At 32.8% G+C, this 12,925-nt stretch overlaps 1 protein-coding gene across 2 annotated transcripts; it reads right to left on the bottom strand.

Annotated features, from left to right (window-relative positions):
- Nucleotides 1-1,756: 1,756 nt before the first annotated feature.
- LOC134725842 (interferon regulatory factor 1-like) lies at nucleotides 1,757-7,534 on the bottom strand. 2 transcript variants are annotated; one of them, XM_063590064.1, is made up of 10 exons: nucleotides 7,408-7,534; nucleotides 5,696-5,961; nucleotides 5,146-5,340; nucleotides 4,808-4,923; nucleotides 4,395-4,533; nucleotides 3,860-3,964; nucleotides 3,548-3,600; nucleotides 3,206-3,305; nucleotides 2,749-2,840; nucleotides 1,757-2,297 (listed from the first exon to the last, which is right to left on the bottom strand). In XM_063590064.1, the coding sequence occupies exons 2-10, from the start codon at nucleotides 5,940-5,942 to the stop codon at nucleotides 2,265-2,267; spliced, it is 1,080 nt and encodes a 359-aa protein (XP_063446134.1). In that variant the 5' UTR covers nucleotides 5,943-5,961; nucleotides 7,408-7,534; the 3' UTR covers nucleotides 1,757-2,264. The 2 variants fall into 2 exon arrangements, with proteins under 2 accessions (XP_063446134.1, XP_063446135.1); XM_063590065.1 differs by lacking the exon at nucleotides 7,408-7,534 and adding an exon at nucleotides 6,360-6,383.
- Nucleotides 7,535-12,925: the final 5,391 nt, after the last annotated feature.

Genomic DNA, 12,925 nt, shown 5'->3' with positions numbered 1-12,925 from the left:
GTTCAATCCCCGCCCGAACCCCCCTTTTTCACACTGCGGATTATGGATCATCGGAGTTATTTGTAACATTTTATAGTTCAAATCACATTAATCTAGAGCTGCTAGATTCATACTTTTTACTACTGGTTTTGGTGAGAGAAAAAAATACATGTACTTTCAAAGTGGTCAAGAAAATGTAAAAAGGTAGTAAACATATATATATGTCTATAAAATCTGTGAATTTTGTTGTTAACCTTTGTGTTCTACTTTGTTTATATCTCGTACAATCACTTACTTAAATTAAGCGAGAATTTCCGTCTCACTAGTCTAGACGGTGTAACGTACCAATTGTTTCATTAATGTTAAGGAAGGATGTGTATATATATAATGTCCAGATGCAGGATAATATAAGTTAGCTATGTAACTTATTAGTAGTGAAAGATTCTCATGGCAGGTCAAGTTCGTTATGTACACCCCGTAGCAGTTATTTTGGTTTCGTTACATTTCTTTACATATATTTTTTGTTTTGTAGATTGAAGTCCACGTAAGCGTTCCAATTAAAAGACATGCACACATTGTTATCAAACAAATAGTACCCCTCTTTCAATAAAAAATAAGTATGCTACTTAAGATATATGCTGTTAAAGTCCAAGTCCATTCTACCAGAAATAAATTAAACTCAGTGTAGTTAGTGAGTATAAAAGTAAAACTTGCTAAGGTTTATCATGCAAATCCTAGATGCATCCGGAAATGTGAATCAAATATCACACTGTACACTAACTGCGAATGAGATATCAGCATTCAAAATAAAACTGACAAAATGCGAATGAGATATCAACCTACAGTAAAACTGACAAAATGCGAATGAGATATCATACTAAAGTAAATAGTTACAGACGCGCGTTTAGTCTACATAACATAAGACTCATTAGTGACGCTCATATCAAAATATTTATAAAACCAAACAAGAACAAAGTTGAAGAGCATTGACTGACAAAATGCGAATATAATATTATAAAGAATAAGAATATATCACCCTATGAAATCAATGAAATTCAAATATCACCGAATTCCAATATTTATACATGAGCTGCACAATGAATGCAATTACGTATGCTCAGTTGAAGTTTATATGGTCAGTTTTTTAGCAATCGGTTAAAGTTCTTTCTTATTTGTTCTAGTCCATTTTCGTAAGATGTTGTGTCCAAGGATAAATTCTAATTAACTATGGAATATTTCAATACATTTGTTCAATATTAATATTCCAGGTGCACGTTAGGTGGGAGTTTCAATGTGTCAAAAATTTCATCCACGGATTTAGAAGGAATTCTTCCCCATAGCCAGGAGTATACATAAGTGATTGTAAACTCTGCTTTTCTTTTAATAATGTTTTATTTTTGTAAGAGGGATTTCGCTCCTTTCAAAATACACAATTATGAAGTCCTTTTCCTAAAAAATGGATGTTTCTGGTGGTGGTATTAGTATACACAGCATCATTATTTCAACTATATGTATGTGCTCGCTTGCAGGTATAGAAAAATCGAAACAAGTTACCAAAACGAATATAACATTTGATTCCTTTTTTGAATGTTTATTATCTAATCACCAAATGCTTATTAAGTTTGGAAGCGGTTGAAAGTTATCAAAATGCTTGTCCTTATGGAATGTGCGAATCATGTGTTAGAAATGTTGGTATAGATATGCATTTGCTATCTGTAAGGACTCTACATACATTTCAATTTGCTTTTTTTGGCAATTGTAAGAAAGGAAAATCAAATATTTTCTTTTATAATTTATTGATACTACATTTTACTACACTTTTGCACCACGAATGATAAAGGTCCATTGTCTGGTCAAATCATCGTACTATGATACATGAAGTGCTGGTCCTTTTTATGACTAGTCAGAATGAAATATTCACACATTGCACAAGTTAATATGACGATTATGAATAATGAATATAATAGTATCATCATCACACGTTAATATCCAATTCAGATGAATTAAAAACTACAGCAAATATTATAGATCGTCCAATGGCTGTCCTTCTCCGTGCACAACTCCCGAATCTCCGTATTCATACGGTTTGTTTAGTGACTGCATGCCCGGAGGTAAAATGAATTCAAACTCTCAAATAGAAGGTCAAGTATGACAAGGTGAAAAGTCATATTATTGAATTGCTATATATCACAGAAGTCTCTCTTGTGATAGCACGCCTTATAGTACAGTCACATACACGTGTAACATTTGATTGTCTACGATATCAAAGTTAATCACATCAATGTTCATATCAATGAAAGATCCAGACATGTGTAACCCTGAAAATATAATAGACGGCATAAGTTTATGTCAACAAAACTTGAGACATCATACATAACAAAAGGAGAAATAGATTACTGTTACTACTGATCTAAATTTAACCATAATGGCTTGAGAATTTTCTTTTCCCTTACTTTTCCCATTTCTATATTTAATTGTTGCAATGAATATCAACAAATAAACCCACACTTCACATAAATTGTCTGCTTGATCGTTTCATTATATCCTCTCTCAGGTACCACTGCTTCAAAGTTCTGTTTTCAATGCTCTTATTAAATACTCCAGCTATCTTCTATATCTACATCGCGAATCTTGACGTATCAGCTTTCTCGCCAATCCTCAATCAAGCTGTGTCAACTCAAATTTCATTTAGCCTCTTTTTTCCAACCCCCTTTTCCCTCAATCTTGAACCTTCTTTAGAAAACAATAAGTAAGTGTATATAAACTTACCATATCACCACCAAATGTGATTTGTTGTGTAACAACGTTTTCTGTTTCATTTATAACACAACCATCTAACAAATCCTGCTCCATGTCTTCGCCTACAAGATAAACATCACAAAACTTAAGCTTTCAGAAGTGAGATGTTATATGAACAATCTATCCAATTTTTAATTATTTATAATTTTTCATATTATTGTACAAATTAAAAGATAAAATATTTAACATACAGAAAGAGGATACCTAATCTTTTAATCAATACTGGTATAAACATCTTTGAAGAAAACCAAGTAAATATTTAGTTGAAGATAAGCTATGTTTATATCTGTCAATAGCGTAGCAATAGAGTTGAACATGAACCTGCTATCATGAACGTGAATTCCTGAATCATCTCACTCCTTGGAACACTCTAAAGGAAAAGACAGTTACCGCTGCACAACTGCAATGAGACAATATATGTACTTACCAATGGTTACATCAGCTGCCACAGATGACCAAATATCAATTGGCTCATCTTTAATCTCAACAATCTCTCTGGCTCCAGGACTTTCTACATTCAAAATTAACTGAAAACATAGAAAGAAACAACTTTTTAGAAATATAGCACCGCCGATATACAGTCTATGGCAAACGCATTTTAAATGAATTGATAAAACTTTCGTACAAAATGTAGTATTATTATTTGGCTTTATATTAATATTACTGCAGAAGAAGATTTAAAAAAAAACACGTTTTTAATGCCTGAAACGTGTAATTACACAAAAATAGCATGCAAACAAATACGGTAATGGAATGTAATGAAAAGTACCTCAACTAATTCTTCTTCCGTCATATCACTCTCTGTACTACAATTGTCATCATCTGAAACGGAAATAAAATATAAATATAGTTTTACTACTTTTTTTTAGATTAAAACAGTTTCAAATATATCATGGAAACTTTTGTTAAAATAAATTTTAATTAAAATGATTATTTCAACAGAGGTATTAAATCGCCCATCAAAGTTTATGTCTTGCTTTTCCAAATTCAGCCACATGATTTTTACCAAAATAAAAATTAAATATCAAAGTTAAAAAAACTTCTTCTTCGTGACATATTTCAAAATTGACAATATTCTTACCGCTTTGTGTATTATAAATAGCCATTGTGGTGTCTGGTAGGGTAATGTATCCTTGGTTATAGGAAAAATTATGGCACTTATTTTCAGGCTTGAAAATGGATAAATCTGAAAAAGTAAATGGTAAAAAGACTTTTAAATAACAACTTAGAAAAAAGATGTTTAAATCACAACTTAACAAATGACATACAAACAGGAAAATTGTTTTGTTCAGACTTTTGTTCTGGTAAAATTAAAAAACATGGTTTCTTAATCGGTTTTTTTTCCAAAGTAAATACCGAAGATATTATCATGTTTACATAACATCATTCAAGGACAAACTAAAATTTCAGACTTAACGAGTTTTTTCAAGTTTAAAAATATATGAATTGACAATTATCTTTTCATGGAGTCAAATTTCCTCTAATCATATATGTACTAGACACGTCTCTACGGATCACTGAGAACTATACACACAAACCTTAATACTTCACAAGAAATACAAATTAGATTAGATTACGATTGAATCACATGTTAAAGAAAGACAGAAATAACGTACCAGATTCTCCACAAATCTTTTCAAACACAGGAAGTTCATTGCTATCTGTTGAAAAGCGACTATACCGTTCTGAAATCAGCTCAGGCTCAGAACCAGAGGTCGATACTTCATCTGAATCTCGTCGTCTTGAGGACTGGCACTACAAATAAAAAAACCCATCATATTATAAGTAACAAATATATCGTTACAGTCGTTTGTGATAGGGAAAAATGTTTATGCATCCTAATTCTTTTTTCACTAGCAAATAACTTGGAATATCGTCAAAGCTAAATGTCAAATCAATGCTGTAAAGACCGAGCTTGCCATGTTATGTTAAGATTTTTTTTCCTTAGCCTGTTTTAGAATTTCGTATTTTATAGAATCAAGTTATTAAGTAGTTCGTTTATACAAAGACTATAAAAGACTATACATACCTCATCGGAATCCTCCGACATTTCCTCCTCGTCCTCATCCGACTCACTGTCGGCAAAACGACGACATGGTTTATTTTGTAGTCGTTTAGATGCTCGTTTAGGTGAACTTTCAGTTTCTGTAATTGAAATTGTACAATTATCAGTAATTACAATTCATGACATGTTCTGGCATATATAAATGACTTCTGCATTGGTAAATGGTGTTTAATTCAGTGTGGAAAAATCTTAATTCAGTGTTAAAGCAATTGTGAACAACCGATAATGTTTATATATGTTGTTAAATCTAAATTGATGAACTAAAAAAAGTAATTTAAAAATATATCTGTAACTATAATTACCTCTACAATTATTGTTTTGTTTCCTCTTTAATTTCATTTTCTTTTCGTCCAGAAATTTGTAAATTTTGAATGCATTGTTTCCCTTCCTCAGACCCCTATCTTTCAGTTCCTCGACATCAGGAAGACTGTTCAATGCACAACGGAAATTTGCTTTCCATCGTTTAGGATCTGCATCGTCGCCGTCCATGAATTTCCCTAAAAAAATTAGTAAAATATACCTTTCTGAAGAAAATGTTCTACCATTTTAATAGTTTCAAGTAAACGAAATGGGTTAATCTCTCACTTCACTATTCATTGGACTGTTTTATTGTATTACTTCACAATTTATAATTAGACCGAGTACATATTTTCTAATTATGTTTACTATGGTACTGTCTCTGAACCGGTGAAATACAAAGAGAAAATGAGAACTGTGCAAAGGAAGAAAATCACGTTCAGCAATCAGTTATGTGCATAGGGAAAATGTTTCTGAGACAAGTGCCTGAGGTAAAATGCAACATTACAAATCTCTGCATTTGCAAGTGCAAGGACATGATGGAAAAACTAATACCTGTATGTCTGGCCCAACGTTCAAACAAATCAGCGTCATCCCGTGGGTTCCAGCCTTGTCTTGCTGCATGCCTCCATGCAATTCTAAATGTACACTCTCTTTTCGACTCCCACTTGATGCTCATGACGTCCTCATTCAGTAACAAGTTGTACAACCAAGGGCGCATTTTCTGTCGTTCAATTGGCCTGATAGGCTTCCTTCCAGCTCCAAGAGAATTCCGACTGCTTCCTTTGTGACTCTTCTTCATTGTTGTGATTTAATTTAAACTGAAACGTAAACATTGAATTTAAAGTCTTACTTCCAATTTCAACTATTTGCCAATAAAGTAAAGCTGTGCTTATTTATCAAAACTTTTAAGATCTTACTTATGTGTACCATTTATAATTATAAAAAAAATAACAAAACAAAGAAAGCCCAATGACATTAATTTTTTAATTGAAATGTAATTTTTCTAAGAGAATTATTTTCTGTTAAATTATGCATGGTTTTGCACAAAGGTTGGTTACCAGTGTAGTGCGATACGTTAATCCTCTCATCCCACCCCACCCCACCCCATACCTAAATATTTTTTTTTGCATGCTCAGCTAAACAAACCGATGTAAATATAGATTTTTTATGTATCCGTTGACAATATTATGCACGCACAATAAAAAAAAATACCTGCCTATTAAAACTTCCAGTACTCAACCAGGAAGTTTTTACCGACCAAAGTCGGCCTTGATAACAATAAAATCTATAAATTTAAAGGCTGGCTACTTGCCAGTTTACGTTTGTGTTTGTTAAGATATAAAATGCTTAGTCAATAAAATATATCGGCCAGAACAGATCAGATGACAGTATTTTTTAGTCACCAGCATAGCCTAAATAGGTTTAAACTTCCACGTATCGGTAAAGTTAAGAAGCAAAAACATATACTAGTAATACCTGCTTGTATTATTAATGCCCACCATTGTTTACACGACATAATCGTTGAAATAAATAGTAAATGCCTCCATGAATTTTTCATTTTTCAAAAACTATATAATATGAAAATGCGATAACAACAATCAGTAAAGGTGTCATATATCTAAAAAAAATCAGGTCTTTATAAATTGCCGCCGGTATATAGTATATAATATATATATATATCTCCACATATGAACATTCGAAATTAATGTTTCACTTCTGACCGACTTGTTTGAGAGATGCAGATAGATTATCAAGCCATGTTATACATATAATGTTACTTAACAGAGAGCATATTTGACACGTCAAGCTTATTTCAAAGTGCGTTCAAGGACCATTTTTCGACGTGACAAAATAGTTTTTAAAAATACCCCTCAACACATTAGAGTGTCAACTCAATCATGTTGATATTGCTAGAGTGTTTCCTAAAACAAAACCAAGAAAACAGAGAGTTTTTTTTCTAACTGTCTTCGTAGAATGCATCAACCAGTCAGACAAATGATTTAATCACTAGACTTAGTAAATGGAGCACACTGCGTCGAATGTTTACAGTTCGAGCGAGCGACTGCAAAATATTATAAACTGAAAGCAAAACTTAAAAGGTGTTTTCCCATCTAGATGGGGATTTTGTTTTCTCTATGCCGAAGTTTGCCATGCTTATTTATTTATCAAACTTGCATGTTGAATAGTATGTATGCATAAGCATTATAATGCCAAAAACAAATAAAACAAAGAAATGTTCACAGTTATTGAATAAAATTTCTTACCTTTTAGCTAAGACGATTCTATTGAAAATGTATACTGTATGATTGAAACGGCCCTAAATATATATGAATAAGATCATGTGACCTCTTTTCGTCTATTCCGAGAATTTACATTGGGAAAACACAGTTTATTTATAGATCTAAGTTTACAGTTTACCTTTAAATAGAACTGATGGTTTTCTGAAAGCCATTTGTGTTGCTAAAAATAAATGCCACGACATTGATATAAATAGGTAAACAGTATTTCCCAATGATTGCACCATCTGGTTGGGCAGAAGCATGTAGAGTGTCGTCGATTCATAATATATTTCATTTTATGATCAATAAACTTTTTCATTATGTTTTTTTAGATGCATATAGTGATGGTTAAATATTATAAATATACTTTGTAGGAATTTTGGCGGCTAATTTTACTAAAAATTGCAATCCAGTTATTTTTGTACTCATAATTTTAAGCCAACATTTGTCAGACACTACACAGGCATATGTTTCTGTCAATATGGGGTTTACTTTCCATACCCGTACGAACGATTTTTCGTACGGGTATAACACAAGCCTGTGAGACAATAACTAAAAATGAGTCAGGTTTTAATTTTGAATTTTCTTGAACAACTACAAGATTTTTAGAAAAAGTACTCTGGAGGCCTAACACATGCATTATGTCCCAGACAATGAACTATATATAAGTGATACTGCATTTGTAAAAGGTGTTAAAAATGCAGTCGTTTATAGTTCTCTCCGTATGTTGTCTGCTCTATAGTGTATATATGCCCCCCGTATCCCGCTTACACTATATACGTAGGCAATTCTCATTTTTTTTTGTCATTTCCCGGGTCCCGCAAGACCTCATTTCCCGTTTTCACGACACAATAATTTGACTTTCACGTTTCACGCTTACAAAAAATGGGCAATCCCGCGTCACGCTTAGACCCCAATGAGACCCACTTGGCAGCAGTCCTTTTGCGCCAATTGCTGTTTTTCGGGGGTATCATTTGCGCCAAATTTTGTTTTCCAAATGTATCAATTGCGCCAATATTCGGAGCTCATTTGTACCAATTTACTTGTACACATATCTATCACATATATGAATGATTAATATATAGTTATTCTTCTTTTTGGCTTAAAATGTATCATATGTTCGGAGATACAATGTTCGTCATCATGTAGATGAGCACCTGGAGAGAAATGACTTAAAATGCATTAGACAGTCCATGTACAGAGAGAGAAGAAAACTTATTGCTTTGCTGAATATTGAATAAAAGATATGCAAAAAGAGAAGAAAATAGAAGCTTTTGCTTAATTATGTTTAAGTCACATATAATGTTGATGACACAGTGCTTTGTTTCCTTCCACCATGCGTATGGACTGAAACTCTCTACCACAAGACGTACCAGTAATGGAGCAGAAGCATTCTACAAGCATTACAATGAACTTTTTTGTGCATTTCATCCTTCAATGTTTGTGTTTTGGACAATAAAGTGAAGTAACAAGCTACTACATACATGAAATTGGGAAGTACCCATGCAGCAACAGTAAGAAGATGGTATGTTTCAGAAAAAGGAGCATTCGCCGTGTAAACTGCCAAGTCATAATAAAGGAGGGGGAAAGTAATTTTTCTTCTAATTGGCGCAATCGTATGTTTCATTTTTGGCGCAAATGATACAATGTAATTTTAAAACAGGTGGCGCAAACGTAGCATCGGAGAAAAAAGTTGTGGCGTAAAAGGACGCATTTTTGGCGCAAACGGATTTCTCCCTTTCCATTCTCAATTGTATACTGGTTTTTTTTATCTGCCTGTCTGCAGCTCAGTCTACAGCGCAATATTGTTGTATTTATTGTGTTGTGTCATCTGCTTCATCGGTACACATTATTCTCAGCTACAAAAAGACAGAATAAACTATTGATTTGATAGTTTTAATAAAGGTGTCTAAATAACTATGACGGCTCTGGATGGTATTTTGAATTTTCCTTTGAATTAATATCCATCTATTTCGTTTTTTTTTTTTCGTTTTTTTTCAGTGTTCCATGAAATAAATTTTCAGTTTAAATTAAACGATCATGGAATATTGTGCATATTGTTGTTGTACAAAATGATGGGTTCTTGAGTTAGATTAATATTTTTTTTATTTAATCTTAATTTTTTTTACAATTATACATTTCATTGGAGCTCAGATCCCAAAACTATTAAACAGAGAAACCATGAGGTCTAAATCATATGAAGCACAACAACATGGTGTAGCCTGGAAACCGGGATTGGAGATTGTGGTCAAGTCCCAATGGGACATGGACTCAATTGGTAATTAAAGGATATTCTTGTTTAAAAATATGAAGCCATATAAGTTCAAATTTTCATCGAAGAAATAATATGAAAAGTACTATAAATCCAATCTAATTATCAAAAATACCATCTTTCTATAGGTTAATTACGACGGATCAGATTGTATAAATAGCAGGCATACATCATTCAACAAACGCATTTTCTGAAAATACCATTATCTTAGATTTATAAAATATGTTTTTTTCTTAAATTTATAAAATAAACAATTTCTTAAATTTATAAAATAAACAATTTCTTAAATTTATAAAATAAACAATTTCTTAAATTTATAAAATAAACAATTTCTTACATTTATATACAATAAACCGTGATACACACACCATTTTCACTGTCTTCTGCGAGTAAAGGTATAAAAATAACTATCAATAGGGATAATCTGCGTATATGTTACCGTTGATAATTGGGTTGCAGATATTTTTAAACATATAATCCTGATTTTCTAAAATTTCGACTTACCAGATTTAAATGTTACAAATATCCCTATAAGTGCAAGTCATTACACCTATGATTAAATTTCGGTGGTCACGCAAAATGAATCAAAAACGAAACACCTCAATTGTTTGTGTAAACTTAAATACCGGCTATCTCCAAACAATTTAAAATAACCAGATGCTCCGCCGGGCACAGCTTTATACGGCCGCAGAGGTCGAACCCTGAACAGTTTGAGCAAGTATGGACACAACATTCAAGCTTGATACAACTCTGAATTTGGATTGTGATTAGAAAGTTGACACAGCATATGTTTCTGACAAAGAATGAATGTGTTCTGATGGACTCATTTTTTTCTTTTGCTTTTGAGCAATGCAAGCAATGCACTATGCTGTTGAATATCCATCCCTTCAATTGAAATTTTCTTTTTAATGTCTGAAATCTTAAATGATAAAAATTGTAACCCCCCCTTTTTTTCACCTCACCCTTTCCCTTCTTCCAGCAATAATCTCAATTCAAACTAATGAAGTTTGCAACAATTACTACTCATTTATAAAATATATATAAATTTCTTTTCGATATAAGGCTTAACAAATACCGTTATGCGTAGTTATTTGCACGGCTGGATTCATCCGTGCATACCTAAGCGGGCATTAAATCATTCGACGGTTTGCATTCAACCAGTCTACACGTTTTATTCAATTGCTGTTAAGGAATATGTACCCTTGTGTTGATTCACTGCAAACATATGGAAATTTTATAGAAAATCCACAGCGTTTATCCTTGTACCCTCATATTTGGCAATTTCATGACTGATAGATATAGGATTAGTGCATGCAGCGCTAGCATCGATTAATCATTTCATTAAAACGAGCTTATTAATGTAGCTTTTGGTTAAAACATATTGAAATATGGACCAAATCAAGTACACCTTTTAGGGTGTGCTCGACTTTAGTGACTCAGCACGAGATATTTTGGAATTTATAGTTTGCTTAAAACTTTTTATAAAACAAATAAACACTAGCACATCATAGAAAAGCAATTTTATAACAAAAATCTCTGTATTAAAGGCTATGTATTTTCTATAAAAATCTTGTTTTATTTGCCACAAAGTAGTTTTTTTTCTCTATTAAATGCAATGAAACAATAATAATAATGCTTTGCATCAAGTTTCCCCTTGGTATATGTACAAATGGCATATCTCTATTATTCATTACATCTGTAGATTTTATACAATTGAAGTTTGAAAAATTCGTACAAAAATGGCTACAGAAGGGGTCATAAACCTTAAGGTCTGTTTGACTTTCATTTTTATTTTTTGTTTAAAAACAATTTTTGTTCTATAGGTATTGTCTTCAAGATTTCAAAAGTTTCATCCAACCTCTCACTACACCAAATAAAGTAAAGTCTCACCCTTACAACACCAAAACCAAGTATACAATATATATTCTACATTATTTACAAAACCACAGCAGAGACAGGTGAGCGACACAAGGGGTGTGTTTGGATTTACGCCTGAGGCAGCATATATGGTTATCCATAGGTACCTATGGTTTGATATTTTGTGTTTAAAATATCAAACCATAGACCATAGGCCGCCTCAGGCGTATATCCAAACACACCTAAGGTCTTAAAAATGCGGTCGTATTATATTTATGTATGACGTTGCATCGTCGTCATCCAAAGACATTTGGTTTCCAGACAATAACCAATTGCGGATTCATTGTGCATGTGAATCCCATATCTGACCGGAAGGTCTGTTCCGCAGAATTGATATACTGAATATTTTTTTCAAAGCTCTGACTGCAACCGGCCTGCTGGTTGTGGCCTATTTGACTCCATGTGCATGTCGACCGTTATTCACTACTCCATTTTCGTTTCCGATTCTTTCGTAGCCTTTTTGGTTGATTTGTACCCCTCGCTTCCATTTTTGGGTGAAACATTTCAACCAAACAATTCAATGGATAAAAATTTCTTGTTTGTTTTTCTTCGTGTCGGTCGTATTGTAAACAACGTCATTGAATAGCCGCATATCTTGTTCACAACAAGAAATCTGTAAAGTTATGCTAACTAACCATGCAACAAACGGGAATTTCCCATGTCCATTTTTTACTGACAAATTCCACTTCAAATATATTACATAGTACATAGCTTTGGATCCATTCAATCAGTTTATACTAGATAATCAATGTAGAGAATACGGCAACGGCAAAAATGTCCAGCCCCTTCACTTTGACTAAAATGCATTTTACACTTATTTTATGTTTTTTAGCCACGCTCGGCGAAATTTCCCACTTTCCAAAATCTTGGAACCGCCCCTGATAACTGCGTTATTGAACTAGATTAATTTTATAGTGTTTGGATCTGTATAAAATTGTACCACAAGGTTCCATATGTGTATTACTTATTGTGTATTGTGTATTTCACTAATGTTTATATAATCATTGTATTATGATTTATTTATATCAAAATTCTTGCCCGACAAGGGCCCATGATTGGTATAATAAAAATAATGTCTACTGTCTAATGTTGGGATTGATTTTGAGGGATATGGCCCAAACCGTTTAGGAATTTGGGGAGAGAAAAACAAAAACCGTATTTTCTTGTTTTTCTGGAGTACAGATCTATGGAACTAAATAAAATTGTACCACAAGACTTCATACTAAAAAGATGGTTAGGAATCTGGATTGGTTTTGGGATTATGGCCCTAACCTGAGACTTCTATAACACATATAGTGTTATAGTAGTCTCAGC

This window comes from Mytilus trossulus, chromosome 7 (assembly GCF_036588685.1).
Source record: "Mytilus trossulus isolate FHL-02 chromosome 7, PNRI_Mtr1.1.1.hap1, whole genome shotgun sequence".
NCBI classification, from domain to species: domain Eukaryota; kingdom Metazoa; phylum Mollusca; class Bivalvia; order Mytilida; family Mytilidae; genus Mytilus; species Mytilus trossulus.
The sequence above is the reverse complement of the archived record's forward strand: the minus strand, read 5'-3'. Positions and strand labels throughout refer to the sequence as shown.